An 18,521-nucleotide genomic window follows, 5' to 3' on the forward strand; every position below is an offset into this window, starting at 1 on the left:
TGCGCACGTGCGTGCGTGTGTGTGTGTGTGTGACTATGCATGTGTGTACATGTATGTCACGCTGGTAACAAAGATTCGGGAGACAGGCGCAGGAATGCGTAATAGCCCAAATTACGGCGTGCCGTGTAAAGGCACGGGGACGAAGACCAGACAAACACCATACAAAAAACTGGGTTGAAACCCAAACACAAGAGCGAGGAGTACCTCGAATAAATAACCCACGCGCACAATGATTAACATACGGGACCAGACCCGTAATCATCTGAACAATCCACAAGGGCACGAAAGCCCAAAACACACAGCACAGGTACTCACACGCACCAACGGACATTGTAACAATAATGGACAGCCCAATGGAAACCAAAGGGCACATATATACAAATACTAATCAGTGGGAATAGGGGACAGGTGTGCGTGATGAAAGTTCCGGAGGGATCCGTGACAAAGTGTGTGTTTGTGTGTGTGCGTACATGGATGTGTGCATGCGTGTGTACATGTGTGTGTGTACTTTGCGTGTGTGAGACTCAGAGGAGGCTGGTGGGAGGAGCTATCGGAGGACGGGCTCATTCTAATGGCTGGAATGGAATTAACGGAGCGGTATCAACTATATGGAAACTCCATTCTATGGATTCCATTCCAGCCATTAGAATGAGCCTGTCCTCCTATAGCTAAATCCCACCAGCCTCCTCTGCTTTGCATGGGTGTATGTGTGACTTTGCATATGTGTGTGTGTGTGTGTGTGTGTGTGTGTGTGTGTGTGTGTGTGTGTGTGTGTGTGTGGTACTCACGGCTGTCTCTCTGGTGTGTTCTCAGGTAGTGAAATAGTGAAGGATGCGTTGGAGAACTGTGGTGCTCTGGCTCCTGCTATAACTGACACTACCACCGGGGGACTACGGCTACCCAGCCGGTCAGCAGCCACCACTGTCAACAGGTACTCTTTGTCCCTCTGAAGTGGCAGCCCCGTGGTCCGGACATGACCACTCTTTCTGTCCACCTCGAAACGCCCGTCACCACCTGCAGTTAGGAGACAACAGAGGAATTTATTTTCGAAAACATATATTTGAAGGTGCTTTCTGACTAGATAAAGAGAGATAGGATGACAGTGGGAAGCATACTGCGATAAAAGGGCAGTAAGCCAGGTTGAAACCTATGCTGACATGTGCAGGGAGGCTGCAGTATTACTGCTAGGCCAGCCAGGCCACAACAAATGTCTTTTCTGTCATTCATTCGTGGAACAGAACATATGTTCAATATTAGAGGGATTGATTGATTTAATGAGTCAAGGTGATTTTATTGCATTTAATAAGACAGCTGCGCAGCAATAATGAACCTTTAAAATGCATTGAAAGGAAAGTGCAGATGGAATCTAATATTAGAGTCATTGACGCACAGACTCACACATGTAATCCCACCCACTGGCAATTTCATTCTGCCCAACTTCCGCAATTGTACACAACATATGACATAAGATAAGACACATGCTTATCTTAATGAGATGAAAGACTAGAAGTAAAAAAGTATAAAAGCATGTATAACACTGACTAAAACCATATAAAATAATGTTTTTTTCTCTTTCTATTACAATGCTGCCAGTTCGTGTACTCAATGAAATTGTACTCAATCCCTGGACAGGAAGCACCTACCATCAGACAGGAAGTACTCCACCTCCCCGTTGTTGCCCTCGTCTCCGTCCTGGGCGTGGAGCTTGTAGACTAGTGACCCGGCCAGGGCGTTGGGAGATACCACTGCCAGGTAGGGGGAGGGGACCATGGTCCATTCCGGAACATTGTCATTCACATCAGTCACTGTCAGCTCCACCCGTACCAGGTACCAGTCTGGACCTGTAGAGGAGTGGCAGAGATTGGTCCTCTGTAGCTCAGTTGGTAGAGCATGGCACTTGCAATGTGAGTATAGTGGGTTTGATTCCTGGGACCACCCATATGGAAAATGTATGCACGCATGACTGTACGTCGCTTTGGATAAAAACATCTGCTAAATGGCATATACAGTGCCTAGTGAAAGTCTACACACCCCTTGCACATTTTTCACATTTTGCTGCCCTAAAATAAAATCTAAAAAGGGATTACATTTTTTTTTTAAATCCCCTACCGATCTACACTACCTACTCCATATTTTAAAAGTGAAAGAAACATAAAAAAAAATAATAATAATAATAATAATAATTTTAAAAAGTACAAAAAATACTTGGTGGAAGCACCTTTGGCATCCATTACAGCTTTGAATCATTTTTAATAAGATTCAACCAACCTTGCATAACTCTTAGGGCAACATTTATACTTTGTTTTTGTGAAAATTGCTCAAGCTCAGTTAATTTGGTTGGGAATCATTGATGGACAGGACAGAGACTGGACTACTCAGGAACACTCCACACCTCTTTAGTCATTCTGGTGTGTCTTCGGTATTAAAATGTGTGTAATTGTCCCCCAGAAAAACAAAACTATCCAAGGTTCATGTTTTCAGAATTCAAACTTTTTCCCTGTGCTTTGCTGCTTTCATATTTCTTTTGATCCTAAAAAACTCCCTAATCCCTGCCGATGACAAGCATACCCATAACATGATGCTGCCACCACAATACTTGCCAATACAGAGGGTTTGGATTTGACCCAAATCCTTCATTAATGAAAACCCTCCTTAGTCTTCTGAAAACTTAACCCTGGGATAGAGTTCATATTTTTCAGGTGGACAATTAGACACATTGTAATGCCTGACCAGTCCAGTCTCAGTCATGACTTAAATTTGCTTGAAAATCCGAGACAAAAACAATGGATGTACAGTATGTTGTGCAAAGTGTTGTGCAAAGCTGGTAGAATCTCATTCAGTCTCATTAAATCTTGCATGTGAAGACATACGCAATCAACACATCTTCATTATTTATTTAATTAAATAGGAATATTTAACAGTGGCATGCGAAAGTATTCACCACCTTCGCATTTTTCTTAGTCTAGAATTGAAATTGGTTTTTTTTTTGGGGGGGGGGGGGGGGGGGGGGGGTAAAAAAAAAAAAAAAAAAAAAAACTTGAGCGTGTATAACTATTCACCCCCCCAAAGTCAATACTTTGTAGAGCCACCTTTAGCAGCAATTACAGCAGCAAGTCTCTTGGGGTATGTCTCTATAAGCTTGGCACATCTAGCCACTGGAATTATTGCCCTTTCTTGAAGGCAAAACTGCTCCATCTCCTTCAAGTTGGATGGGTTCCGCTGGTGTACAGCAATCTTTAAGTCATACCACAGATTCTCAATAGGATTGAGGTCTAGGCTTTGACTAGGCCATTCCAAGACATTTAAATATTTCCCCTTAAACCACTCGAGTGTTGCTTTAGCAGTATGCTTAGGGTCATTGTCCTGCTTGAAGGTGAACCTACGTCCCAGTCTCAAATCTCTGGAAGACTGAAACAGGTTTCCCTCAAGAATTTCCCTGTATTTAGCACCATCCATCATTCCTTAAATTCTGACCAGCTTCCCAGTCCCTGCCTATGAAAAACATCCCCACAACATGATGCTGCCACCACCATGCTTCACTGTGGGGATGGTATTCTTGGGGTGATGAGAGGTGTTGAGTTTGCACCAGACATAGCATTTTCCTTGATGGCCAAAAAGCCACATTTTAGTCTCATCTGTCCAGAGTACCTTCTTCCATATGTTTGGGGAGTCTCCTACATGCCTTTTGGCGAACATCAATTTTTCTCTTTAAGAACCTGTTGGGGCTAGGGGGCAGTATTGGGAATTTTGAAAAAATATGTGCCCATTTTTAACTGCCTCCTACACCAACTCAGAAGCTAGGATATGCATATTATTTGATTTGGATAGAAAACACTCTGAATTTTCTAAAACTGTTTGAATGCTGTCTGTAAGTATAACAAAACTCATATGGCAGGCAAAACCTGAGAAAAATAAAAGAATTTTGTGGCTGTACTATTTTTCGAGTCATTGTTAATAGATCACACAGTGACAAAGGATTCATTTCGCACTTCCTACGGCTTCCACTAGATGTCAACGATCTTTATAAAGTTGTTTGAAGCGTCTATGATGAACAGAGACCGGATGACAAGGAAGAGAAGTTGACGTCCCTGGGATGTCGTCACTTCATTATTGCTCGCACCTGCGCATTCATGTGAGGCGAGACATTTTTCAAAAACGTTTTTCAAGACACAGGAGAGGTCGGGTTGAAACATTACTGATGTTTCACGTTAAAAATGGCTCTAAAGATTGATGCTAAACAACGTTTGACATGTTTGAACGAACGTAAATAGATCATTTTTTTAACTTTTCGTCGTGACTTCCCCCCCCCGCCCTACTTTTCAGTAGCCTACCGAAGGCTAACAACTTGGAGTTATTTGGACATCAATTATGGGGTGGGTATAATTTGTGGAATGTTCCAACAGGAATCTGTTCCAAAAACTTTGTAAATAACAAGGTTGCCAACAAAGAAAGCATACAAAGTTGTATAGTGGCAGAATAAGATACCGGGTAGGGGGTGGGCTATTTCATAAAGTTTTTCAGTCACCACGTTTATTCTGAAAAATGTCTGTCCTCACTCTGATAGCCTATGGACAAACATTAAGAATAAGCTACGTGGTGAGTTGATGCTTTTTCGGCAGCTAGTTAGCTAGGTGAATTGATCATGCTACTTTGTATACTTTGTTTGTTGGCGTCCTTGTACTTTACAACGTTTTTGGAACAGATTCCTGTTGGAACGTTCCACAAATTATACCCCCCCTCAATTATGAACTTTGTCGAAAGAAACCACATTTGTTGTGGACCTGGGATTCCTGGAAGTGCCAATGGATGAAGATAATCAAAGGTAAGGGATTATTGACAATAGTATTATTGATATTAGATGGTTACAAGATGGTGCTAACCTGTATAGCCTAGCCTATTGTTCTTAGCACAGCACCCCGTTTATTGCAAAGTGTGATTTCCCAGTAAAGTTATTTTGAAATCTGGCAATGCAGTAGCATTTACGAAATGTTAAACTATAATTATTTGAATGACAATATTATAATTTACCAATGTTTTCGAATAGTAATTTTGTAAATTGTAACGTTGATTGACCGGAAGCATTTGAGGGGAAAAAAATTCTGAATTTCACCGCTACTGTAAAATGCTGTTTTTGGATATAAATATGAACTTGATGGAACAAAAAATGCATGTATTGTATAGCATAATGTCCTAGGAGTGTCATCTGATGAAGATTGTCAAAGGTTAGTGCATAATTTTAGCTGGTTATCTGCTTTTGGTGACGCCTGTCTTTGAATTGACAAAACATTACACACAGCTATTTTCAATGTACTCTCCTAACATAACCTAACTTTATGCTTTCGCCGTAAAGCCTCTTTGAAATCGGACAATGTGGTTGGATTTAGGAGATGTTTATCTTTCAAATGGTGAAAAATAGTTGATTGTTTGAGAAATTGAAATTATTAGATTCTTGCCGTTTTGAATTCCCCGCCATGGTTTCTTGACAATGAATCCCAATACCGGGATAAGATCCCCAACAGGTCTCTTTAAGCAATGGCTTTTTCTGGACACTTCCGTAAAGCCCAGCTCTGTGGAGTGTATGGCTTAAAATGGTCCTATGGACAGATACTCCAATCTCCACTGTGGAGCTTTGCAGCTCCTTCAGGGTTATCTTTGGTCTCTTTGTTGCCTCTCTGATTAATGCCCTCCTTGCCTGGTCTGTGAGTTTTGGCGGGCGGACCTCTCTTGGCAGGTTTGCTATGGTGCCATATTCTTTTAATGTTTTAATAATGGATTTAATGGTGCTCCGTGGGATGTTCAAAGTTTCTGATATTTTTTATATAACCCAACCCTGATCTGTACTTCTCCACAACTTTGTCCCTGATCTGTTTGGAGAGCTCCTTGGTATTCATGGTGCCGCTTGCTTGGTGGTGCCCCTTGCTTAGTGGTGTTGCAGACTCTGGGGCCTTTCAGAACAGGCGTATATATACTGAGATCATGTGACAGATAATGTGACACTTAGATTGCACACAGGTGGACTTTATTTAACTAATTATGTGACTTCTGAAGGTAATTGGTTGTACCAGATCTTATTTAGGGGCTGCATAGTAAAGGGGGTGAATACATATGCACGCACAACTATTCCATTTAGAAAAATGTATTTTTTTCATTTCACTTCACCAATTTGGACTATTTTGTATATGTCCATTACATGAAATCCAAATAAAATCTATTTAAATTACAGGTTGTAATGAAACATAATAGGAAAAACGCCAAGAGGGACAAACACTTTTGCAAGGCACTGTATGTTGTTATAATTATAGAGATGAACTAGCACATTCACAGAGTCTTAGTCCTAACCCAGAGCCTTATTCCTAAACAGAGGGTAATCTGAGTATCCATTGAAAAAAAATACAGTGAGGTTTGAGAGATGCTCGGCTTTCAGAAACAGAATAACCATACAATACTGGACAGTATCACAACACTATCATAAGGCTATGATGTACATGAACCAATCACTAAGCTCTGAAAGCCATTAGGCTACATGACAATACAATCATCGGCCATTAGTCAAATTTCACGTAAAGCCATGCTAAAGGATGCTAATGTGTTGTAATACCCGATACTACTTGTCACATTTAGATGGCACAACGCTTTAGAGCGTTTCAGTCACAATTAGCAAATTATGTGTTGAGTGTTTTTCCTTAATGCGTTGACTGAAAACAGCAATCACAATAGAAATCACACACACACACACATACACACACACACACACACACACATGCTCACACACACACACACACACACACACATGCTCACACACACACACATGCTCACACACACACATGCTCACACAAGCACACACACATACACGCATACACACATGACCACACACAATCACAAACAGAAAGATGCACCATGCAGAGGCAGAACACTTGCAGGTGGAACACCACAGGGATGTTTTCACAAACAGCCACATTATAACAGATCATGTCTCTCTTATTATGTCCCTCTTCCAGTCTTAGATATCCTTTATCCATCTCTCCACTGTTCCATCTACCCAATGGTTCTCAACGATTTTCCCTCTAGGCTCTCTCTCTCTCTCTTTTCTCTCTGGCTCCCTCTTTCTCTCCATCTCTCTCTCTCTCCTTCCATACTGCAGCTGTCAGGTAGAGGAAAGCAGGTGTTCTGTCAGGGGCTATGAAAGGGCCAATCACCGGGGGAATCAAAGAGCCCAAGACGCTGTCATTCTGGTTCCCTCTCTGACAGCCTGCCAGCTATTTATACCAGTCAAAGAAAGACAGGGGGAATCAGAGAGAGAGAAACAGGGTGGATGGGAGAAGAGGAAAAAAGAAACAGAGAATCATGAGAGAGAAACAGGGGGAAAGAGGAAGAGAGTGAGAGAGAGAGAGAGAGACAGAGAGAGAGCTAGAGAGAGAGAGTGAGATCGTGATCAAGATCGAGATCGAGAGATTGACAAGCGAAACATGGACAAGTGCAAGAGAGAGAGAGAATGCATGATACACAGTCACCTAAGTGATCCTAAAACGCACAATAGCCAACGAGGATAAGGCAACAAGGTCGGTTATGGCGCACAACCGCCAATTACAATCAACGGTGTTCCGTCTCCAAAAGGAAACTAACAGTACTCTAGTCTGAGATAAACAATGTCCTCTTAGATTATCTCTCACCTGATTATGTGTCTGTCTGGGAAACAAGACAGAGAAAGTCGCTTAACACCAGGCACCACATGCCTGGGATGTGCCCAGTGATGCCCACTCATAAAGGCAGACACCAGAATACCTGCTTGCCCAGGAAAATCCAATACGATTGGTAGCCTACCACCTGCTACCAAATGGTGCCTAGTGATGCTTGTTGTCATGGATCGCAAAGTGACAACAAGCATTTTATTCATTGGTTATTATCATGTTATTACTATTGTGAAATACCAGGTACCAGATTATACTAATGGAAAGGAAAATAAGGTTGAACCAAATGATCAAAATCTAATGACAGCGAAATATGTGGCAGCATGGCTTATGACACATTGAGCACACTGCACTCACAGACCTTCAGTTCTATAACTGCAACCGTTCTCTAGTTAAATAAAAGCAAAAGATGGATTCAATAATGCCACCCGAACACCATTTTCATTGCTGTCGCCACAGTTTTTTATGTACTCGAACTTATTATAGATTTGAAAATGGCTTTTCAGATAATTGAAAATGTTAAAGCAGCAATACAGGAAAAGAACGTGGCAACAGAGTCATTTAGACAGGGAGGGGAGTAGAGGTAAATTGAGAAGGGGAGGGAATAAGACAGAGGGGGGAACAAGGGAGAAATTTAGAACACGGGAGAAAAAGTCCAGAGAAAAATAAGAAGGGAACAGCAGAGCAGGATTCAGACAAAACCCACAGCGTAAGAAATGGCCCTGAGGTTGTTATGGAAACAGACAAATAACAAAATCTGGAACGGGAAAAAAAACAGGCAGCAATTGCATAAATCAATGGAATTAAAGGGACAGAGACAGAAAGAAAGAAAAAGAGTACCACATCTATAACATAAAGACAGAGAGGAAATACGAAGCTGGGACATTTTCAGAAACTGCACATAACGATCCTGCTGCACTTGAGTGTCCGTGGTTCATTGAGAGTTTCTAATGGCTGCTCTCCGCTGCTACAGCATATCCAGAATTAATTGGGAAAAAGACAAGAGGGGAACAGGGGTAATATGAAAAGCACAGCAGGGGGAAAGCATTACCTACATAATAAATCAGAAGGCTAATGGCCAACTTCCAATATGTCCATCCAGAGACAGAAACATCCGCACACGCGAATAATGGTCATTACAATAGATGAGATATCCTAACGAGGAAATGCTGGTACATGTCAAGTGTTTGTCTTCATTCATTGGAAAGCTGTCCACGATAATTGAATGATGGTTCAATAAAGCAAAACAATATGAATATGGTTAGGGCTACGGTAGGGAATCTATCTACTGGGAACACTGACTAATGAACTCAAAATGATGTAGCTGCTACTTACGTTCCAACGTAAAAATGACTTCAAATAGACATTGACACTGCAGTTCCTCAGCTAGCCTAGTATGACTGGAGTCTAGCCTGAGAGAAACAAAAAGCCCAACAGCAACAACAAAAACAAAGACAGCCTAAAAGAGTTAGAGAGCTCAGTGACCTAATCCACTGGCTGACCTGGGATCAGAAGAGAGATGACCACACGTGACAGGTGAAGAGTCTCTTTCCATTAATTGGCTTATGTGGAACAGACTCCAGGGGCCGTGCTGTGAATCACGCATGAGATGTAGGGCTCTCAGGAAGCACCAACGCAAAGCTTTTGACAGGGCCACGAATCGACAGGGCCACACTTTTAACTGGTTCTGAATAAATTACTGCACATTCTCCGCTTGTCACCTAGCTGTTTCTTCCTCTCTTCCCGGACGTTGTTAGCGAGGATGCTTAGCGTGACCCCAATCAGCACCTGGCTCCCTCTATCCTCTCTTCCCGGCTTACTGCTGACAGAGGGAACACAGGCACAATTACTGTCTCTACCAGTCTAGGAAGAAGGGGGGCTTTCTCATTCTCTCTACTCCCAGCACTACATGCTAACTACAGGAGTCCCTGTTCTCCCGGGAACACAGTTACTTTACAGCACAGCAGATGGAGAGAGAGAGAGACAGAGGGAGTGAAATAGTGTGTGTGTGTGTGTGTGTGTGTGTGTGTGTGTGTGTGAGAGAGAGAGAGATATTCCTCCACACTAGAGGAATACCAACGTAAGAACACTGTTCGTTGACTAAAGCTCAGTCTTCACAATGTTACCCTCCAAGCTCAACATTAAGCTCGGGGCCCTAGGTCTGAACCCCGCCCTCTGCAACCGGGTCCTGGACTTCCTGACGGGCTGCCCCCAGGTGGTGAAGGTAGGAAACAACACCTCCACTACCCTGATCCTCAACACAGGGGCCCTACAAGGGTGCGTGCTCAGCCCCCTCCTGTACTCCCTGTTCACCCATGACTGCGTGGCCACGCATGCCTCCAACTCAATCATCAAGTTTGCAGATGACACAACAGTGGTAGGCCTGATTACCAACAATGACAAGACAGCCTACAGGGAGGAGGTGAGGGCCCTGGTGGAGCAGTGCCAGGAAAATAACCTCTCTCTCAACAAAACAAAGGAGCTGATTGTGGACTTCAGGAGACAGCAGAGAGAGCACGCCCCCATCCACATCGATGAGGTCGCAGTGGAGAAGGTGAAAAGTTTTAAGTTCATTGGCGTACAGATCACTGACAATCTGAAATTGTCCACCCACACAGACAGTGTGGTGAAGAAGGCTCAACAGAGCCTCTTTAACCTCAGGAAGCTGAAGAAATTTGGCTTGGTCACAGGGCTTTCCAGAGGGCAGGGTGGTCAGCCCAACGCATACCCAGGGGTACACTGCCTGCCCTCCAGGACATCTGCAACACCCGGTGTCACAGGAAGGCCAAGAAGATCATCAAGGACCTCGAGCCACCCGATCGACGGTCTGTTCACCCCGCTACCATCTAGAAGACGAGGTCAGTACTGAGACCGAGAGAACTGAAAAACAGCTTCTATCTCAAGGCTGTCAGACTGTTAAATAGCCATCACTCCACCCAGTACCCTGCCTTGAACTTATTCACTGTCACTAGCCGGCTACTACCCGGTTACTCAACCCTGCACCTTAAAGGCTGCTACCCCATGTAAATAGGCATGGTACACTAGTCACTTTAATAATGGAACACTGGTCACTTTAATAATGTTTACATATTGTTTTACCCATTTTATATGTATATACTGTATTCTAGTCAAGTCCATCCTATTAAACTATTGCTGTACATATACTATTCTATGCTACATATTCTTCAGATATACTAAATACCCTACATGGCCAAAAGTATGTTGACACCTGTTCGTCCAACATCTCATTCCAAAATCATGGGCATTAATATGGAGTTGGTCCCCCATTTGCTGCTATAACAACCTCCACTCTTCTGGGAAGGCTTTCCACTAGATGTTGGAACATTGCTGTGGGGACTTGCTTCCATTCAGCCACAAGAGCATTAGTGAGGTCGGGCACTGATGTGGGCGATTAGGCCTGATTTGCAGTCGGTGTTCCAATTTATCCCAAAGGTGTTTGATGGGGTTGAAGTCGGGGCTCTGTGCACACCAGTCAAGTTCTTCCACGCCGATCTCAACAAACCATTTCTGTATTGACCTTGCTTCATGCACGGGGGCATTGTCATGCTGAAACAGGAAAGGACCTTCCCCAAACTGTTGCAACAAAGTTGGAAGCACAGAATCATCTATAATGTCATTGTGTGCTGTAGCTTTAAGATTTCCCTTCCTGGAACTAAGGGGCCTAGCCCAAACCATGAAAAACACCATCCTCCACCAAATGTTACAATTGGAACTATGCATTCAGGCAGGAAGCGCTCTCCTGGCATCCGCCAAACCAAGATTTGTCTGTCGCACTGTCAGTTGGTGAAGCATAATTCATCATTCCAGAGAACGCGTTTCCACTGCTCCAGAGTCCAATGGTGGTGAGCTTTACACAACTCCAGCCAACGATTGGCTTTGCGCATTGTGATCTTAAGCTTGTGTGAGATTGCTCGGTCATGGAAACCCATTTCATGAAGCTCCCGATGAACAGTTCTTGTGCTGACGTTGCATCCAGAGGCAGTTTTGGAACTCGGTAGTGATTGTTGCAACCGAGGACAGACGATTTTTACATGCTACGTGCCTTAGCACTCTGCAGTCCCGTTCTGTGAGCTTATGTGGCCTACCACTTCATGGCTGAGCCGTTGTTGCTCCTAGACGATTCCACTTCACAGCACTTACAGTTGACCAGGGCAGCTCCAGCAGGGCAGACATTTGACGAACTGACTTGTTGGAAAGGCGGCATCCTATGACGGTGCCACATTAGAAGTCACTGAGCTCTTCAGTATGAGCCATTCTACTGCCATGTTTGTCTATGGAGATTGCATGGCTGTGTGCTCAATTTTATACACCTGTCAGCAAAGGTGTGGTTGAAATAGTCGAATCCACTAATTTGAAGGGGTGTCCACATACTTATGTATATATAGTGTACTCTATCCACATACTGGCTGTCCATAATGCCTATACATCCCATCACACACACACATATATATATATATATATATATATATATATATATATATATATATATATATATATATATATATATATATATATATATATATATATATATATATATATATATATATATACACACACACACACACAGTTGAAGTCGGAAGTTTACATACACCTTAACCAAATACATTTAAACTTTTTCACAATTCCTGACATTTAATCCCAGTAAAAATTCCCTGTCTTAGGTCAGGTAGGATCACCACTTTATTTTAAGAATGTGAAATGTCAGAATAATGGTAGAGAGAATGATTTATTTCAGCTTATATTTCTTTCATCACATTCCTAGTGGGTCAGAAGTTTACATACACTCAATTAGTATTTGGTAGCATTGCCTTTAAATTGTTTAACTTGGGTCAAATGTTTCGGGTAGCCTTCCACAAGCTTCCCACAATAAGTTGGGTGAATTTTGGCCCATTCCTCCTGACAGAGCTGGTGTAACTGAGTCAGGTTTGTAGGCCTCCTTGCTCGCACACACTTTTTCAGTTCTGCCCACAAATGTTCTAGAGGATTGAGGTCAGAGCTTTGTGATAGTCACTTCAATACCTTGACTTTGTTGTCCTTAAGCCATTTTGTCACAACTTTGGAAGTGTGCTTGGGGTCATTGTTCATTTGGAAGACCCATTTGCGACCAAGCTGTAACTTTATGACTGATGTTGCTTCAAAAATATCCACATCATTTTCCTACCTCATGATGCCATTTATTTTGTGAAGTGCACCAGTCCCACCTGCAGCAAAACACCCCCACAACATGATGCTGCCACCCCCGTGCTTCACGGTTGGGATGGTGTTCTTCGGCTTTCAAGCCTCCCCCTTTTTCCTCTAAACATAACGATGGTCATTTGTTTCATCAGACCAGAGGACATTTCTCCAAAAAGTACGATCTTTGTCCACATGTGCAGTTGCAAACCGTAGTCTGGGTTTTTAATGGCGGTTTTGGAGCAGTGGCTTCTTCCTTGCTGAGCGGCCTTTCAGGTTACATCGATATAGGACTTGTTTTCCTGTGGATATAGATACTTTTGTACCTGTTTCCTCCAGCATCTTCACAAGGTCCTTTGCTGTTGTTCTGGGATTGATTTGCACTTTTCGCACCAAAGTACGTTCATCTCTAGGAGACAAAACGCGTCTCCTTCATGAGCGGTATGACGGCTCCATGGTCCCATGATGTTTATACTTGCGTACAAATGTTTGTACAGATGAACGTGGTACCTTCAGGCATTTGGAAATTGCTCCCAAGGATGAACCAGACTTGTGGAGGTCTACAATATTTTTTCTGAGGTCTTGGCTGATTTCTTTTGATTTTCCCATGATGTCAAGCAAAGAGGCACTGAGTTTGTAGGTAGGCCTTTAAATACATCCACAGGTACACCTCCAATTGACTCAAATGATGTCAATTAGCCAATCAGAAGCTTCTAAAGCCATGACATCATTTTCTGGAATTTTCCAAACTGTTTCAAGGCACAGTCAACTTAGTGTATGTAAACTTCTGACCCACTGGAATTGTGATACAGTGAATTATAAGTGAAATAATCAGCCTGTAAACAATTGTTTGAAAAATAACTTGTGTCATGCACAAAGTAGATGTCCTAACCAACTTGCCAAAACTATAGTTTGTTAACAAGAAATTTGTGGAGTGGTTAAAAAATTAGTTTTAATGACTCCAACCTAAGTGTATGTAAACTTCCGACTTCAACTGTATATATAGTCAGCTATTACTGTACCGTTGGAGCTAGGAACACAAGCATTTCGCTATACCCACAATAACATCTGCTAAATATGTGTATGCAACCAATAGAATTTGATTTTGATTTGATTTGAGGGAGAGGAAGAGAGACAGAGACAGAGAAAGATGGAGAACTACAAGAAGCTTTGGCTAATTAAATATTCTCACAGATTACAAGGGGCTATTTGGCCCTCTCCGGAAATGGTGACTTTCATAATCTTACTAAAGAGGAAGGTACTGACTTTTTCACATTTCACATAAAAATACCAATTAAGAAAAGGAAAAGGGGGGGGGGGGGTGACCAGCTCTAATCTTACACAAACTGCAAACGATACAAATGGGTAGGCCATAATTAGATTTTTTTTCCCTCAACAGCTTTTCATAATTGAAAATACTGACACTACCAAGAACACACTTCAACACACACACATTACGCACAGCTAGTTCTTCAATTGCCAAATTCAATATCTATTTCCCCAGCCTAAGGGGGAATCATGTTAATAACAGTGGGGAACATTGAGTTTTTCGGGGGTCTCACACTGTCTGGTTACAATGGCACGGTCAGGCACAGCAGGACACTGTGTGCATACAGAAAACGTTCTACACTTATGGAGACAAGGAATATTATATAACATAACACCAGGTGAATGCATATAACCTCAGCATGGCCACTCACTGGGGACTCTTGTTGATTGACATTGAGGAAGAGTTCCTCGTTAAGAGTTGTAGAGTAACATTAGAACAAGACATATTGAATAGACACCATACCTGGACGTTGTCGTGACGTTGTATTGATTAATGTGACGACTGCTGCTCGTCGAATGTTTAACGGTGCATAATTACGCGATTAAATGATTTGGGCAATTATTAACTCATTAACCTGGGGCACCATGGGAAGGTTTTAGCTTTATTGAGTTTTTATTTCCCAAATTCACTCAAAGAATATCAGAATATCGATTTCACAACAGTCGCCAATTAATCAATTTCCTCTAAAGTCTCCTTCTGAACGTCGCATGATCCGGGAATCTGCACAAACCCGAGTCTCACCAAATAAGTCCGTACCACACCAATTGAGTTGATTATTTATTTGCTAACAAGCTAAAATGATAATATAAGATACACAAACATACAGTCTAGGCTATTGATTAGAACTTAGTACGATGAACAGGTCCCTAGCGGGCCAACACCATATGACACTTGTTTCACAAAATGGGGATTTCAAAAGAGCGAGAAAGAAAGAGAGAGCGAGAGAGAGTACACAAGAGAAAAACACACTTGGGTGCATTTGTCAGCTATGCTTATTTTAACCCTAACCTTGCCCCGAACTGCCGCTCTTATGGGTCAGAATATAATTATGTAATTACGTGTTGAAGGTCTCCGACGGGGTGTCTCTGCTTGGACCAGATTTCGACTTCTCTGCTGACGGTCTGTCTTCGGTTACCGGATGTAACTCTCTGTCTCTCCTCACGGTGTCAGTGTCCTTTCTCTTAGTGTTCTGTTTCCTCGCCCTTGCTCTGAAAAGGGGTCTTCGGAGGAGGGCTAATCAGCCGTGGTTGGAGAGTGGTGACTGGGTGGTCCTGCTTGAATTCACCCCCTTTAGATACAGCTACTCATCCGTAGCATAGGTTGTTAAAAGGTTCTTCAACCTCATGTTGCGTTTTGGGTTATAGGACATACAGTAGGAAATACTGAAAAGCATTTAAACATACTGTGTTTGATTTCTTTCAGCAAGTCATGGAGTTGGAGGCTAATCAGACCCCACATGAAATAATTTATGTAGACGAGGCAGGGTTTAACCTGGCAAAAACACGTCGGCGGGGAAGAAACGCCATCGTAAAAAAGGCCACCGTTGATATGCCGGGTCAGAGAGAGAAGCAAATATCACAATGTGTGCTGCAATCTCGAGTGCTGGTTTGGTCCTGCAGAAATGCCAGATTGGTCCCTACAAAACTGAGCGCCTTCTTTTGTTTTGAGATGACCTCCACCAACAACTGGTGCCAGAAGCACAAAGGGAACAGGTAGGAGGAAACATGAGGATATTTGTGATTGCATGGGACAATGGAGCATTCCACCATTCACATGTAATCACAAACTGGTTTGCAGCCCATCCAAGAATGGTTTCCCTTTTCCTCCCCCCCTACTCGCCTTTCCTCAACCCCATTGAGGATTTTTTTCTGCCTGGAGGTGGAAAGTGTATGATCATCAGTCGGTCACATGACCAAATATCCCTCCTGGATGCAATGGATGGCGGCTGCAGAGACATCTCAGCTGGAGACTGCCAAGCGTTTCTATCCAAGGCGCATAGCGCGAGACAACATAAGATGTGATGTGGACGAGAACATGTGGCCAAAAGCTGAAGATCGTATAGATTAGAACAGGACTGTGCATTTTTGTGTTTTTTCCCTTCTGTGCCTTTTTTACTGTAATTGTGTTTTATTTTTACACATTTGGAACCAAAGGCCATGTTTGTTGGATTTTTTGTTGATCACTGGCAGCAATTTCATGTTGCTAATAAAGCTTTTACTGCAGCAATTCTGTCACTTACTATATTTTTCTACTGTACATTCTATAATGTAAAGATGACTCACTCACTTTTAGATAGTATGTTGCCAAAAATGCTTAGATATTGACTCAGGTTTGCCGTGTTTTGATAGAGTTATTGTATGTAGAGAAAGTTTTTTGCATTTGGAAATGTAGAGTTGGTATTTAATTAACAAAATGTGGTTTTGAGCATAAAATTAACTTTTTGGCTAATTATGTGATGTAGGTATGTTGCTGTGTTAAGAGTTTAGAAAAATTATCTTAACTATAGGTAAACGCCTGTTAGCAATTGTAAAAAACTGTAATATAATACATCTTCAATGCTAGATTGAACCACCTGGCTGTCAGTTTCTTAACCTTTCTGGCGCAGGCGTTTCACTAGCGACCCACCTCGACAATATCCGGTGAAATTGCAGAGCGAGAAATATTTAACGTTCATGAAAATACAAGGTCATACATCAAAATAAAGCTTAACTTCTTGTTAATCCAGCCGCTGTGTGTAACGGCTGTCAAATGGAGTAGACCAAGGCGCAGCGTGGTTAGTGCTCATCATGTATTTATTTTGATCAGAACACTGAAACAAAGAAACCAATAACGACAGCCAAACAGTTCTGTCAGGTATGTAATACAAAACAGAAATTAACCACCCAAAAAACACAATGAGAAAACCCCTACATAAATATGGCCTCTAATCAGAGGCAATGAGATTCAGCTGCCTCCAATTAGAGACCAACCCCAAAAAATTCCAACATAGAAACAGAAAAACTAGATAATTTAAACATAGAAATAGACTAACATAGATCAACCCAAAAAACCCAAAACACACAAAACAAACACCCCCTGCCACACCCTGACCAAACTATCATAACAAAATGGTTAGGACGTGACACTGTGTCAGATTTAAAAAAGGCTTTACGGCGAAAACACACCATGCGATTATCTGAGGACAGCGCCCCGCATACAAAAGCATGAAAAACATTTTTCAACCAGGCAGGTGAACCACGAAAGTCAGAAATAGCGATATAATAAATGCCTTACCTTTTGAAGGTCGTCTTCTGTTGGCACTCCAAAAGGTCCCAGCTATATCACAAATGGTCCTTTTGTTCGATAATGTCCTTCTTTATATCCCCAAAAACTCAGTTTAGCTGGTGCGCTTCATTCAATAATCCACTGGTTTCCCTCCTTCAAAATGCATACACAATGAATCCCAAACGTTACCAATAAACTTCTCCAAACAAGTCAAACAATGTTTATAATCAAACCTCAGGTACCCTAATACATAAATAAATGATCAAATTTAAGACGGAGAATCGTTATTGTCTTTACCGGAGATAAACAACAAAGAATGCGTTCTCATCCACGCGCATGAAAATACTACAGCCAAAATGGGAGCCAATTAGAAAAACTACAAATTCTAGCGAATTTTTCCAAAAACAAGCCTGAAGCTCGTTCTAAAGACTGTTGACATCTAGTGGAAGCCCTAGGAACTGCAATCTGGGAGGATTTTGCCTCATAATAAACATGACAGCCAATGGAAACAGTGGTAGGCTGAATTATTTTCTTTTTTTGATGGTTTGTCCTCGGGGTTTCGCCTGCCATATCAGTTCTGTTATACTCACAGACATTATTATATAACAGTTTTAGAAACTTTAGAGTGTTTTCTATCCAAATCTACCAATTATATGCATATCCTACCTTCTGGACCTGAGTAACAGGCAGTTTACTTTGGGCACGGTTTTCATCCGGACGTCAAAATACTGCCCCCTACCCAAAGAGGGATATGCACAATTGAATTAATATAACTGAAGCAGATGGTGAAAACGGTTATGAATTAAAACCAATTGAAGCCATTCAGTGCATTTGAGAGGGCAGTAATTTTAAATGCTATTTTTTTTACACTAAATACATTTGAGTGGCTTTCATTTGAGTCAAACTGTATTTAGCGTGTGAGCAGTCTGGAAGAGTAAATCAGGTGTTACTGTATCCTATTAAACTATTAAGATGTGCTTAAACCTCTGATTAAGATCTTAGGATGTTTGTGTCTGCTACTGCTACCCCATCGGATCCAAAGCATT

General features: G+C 42.1%; 1 protein-coding gene across 1 annotated transcript in view; it reads right to left on the reverse strand.

The window, feature by feature from the left end:
- LOC115202941 (neural-cadherin-like) overlaps window positions 1-18,521 on the reverse strand; it is a 202,342-nt gene that overhangs the window by 109,381 nt on the left and 74,440 nt on the right. Inside the window, 2 exon segments of the mRNA XM_029767138.1 lie at window positions 789-1,014; window positions 1,644-1,841. Coding sequence (XP_029622998.1) covers window positions 789-1,014; window positions 1,644-1,841 — 424 coding nt within the window.

This window comes from Salmo trutta, chromosome 12, assembly GCF_901001165.1.
Source record: "Salmo trutta chromosome 12, fSalTru1.1, whole genome shotgun sequence".
NCBI classification, from domain to species: domain Eukaryota; kingdom Metazoa; phylum Chordata; class Actinopteri; order Salmoniformes; family Salmonidae; genus Salmo; species Salmo trutta.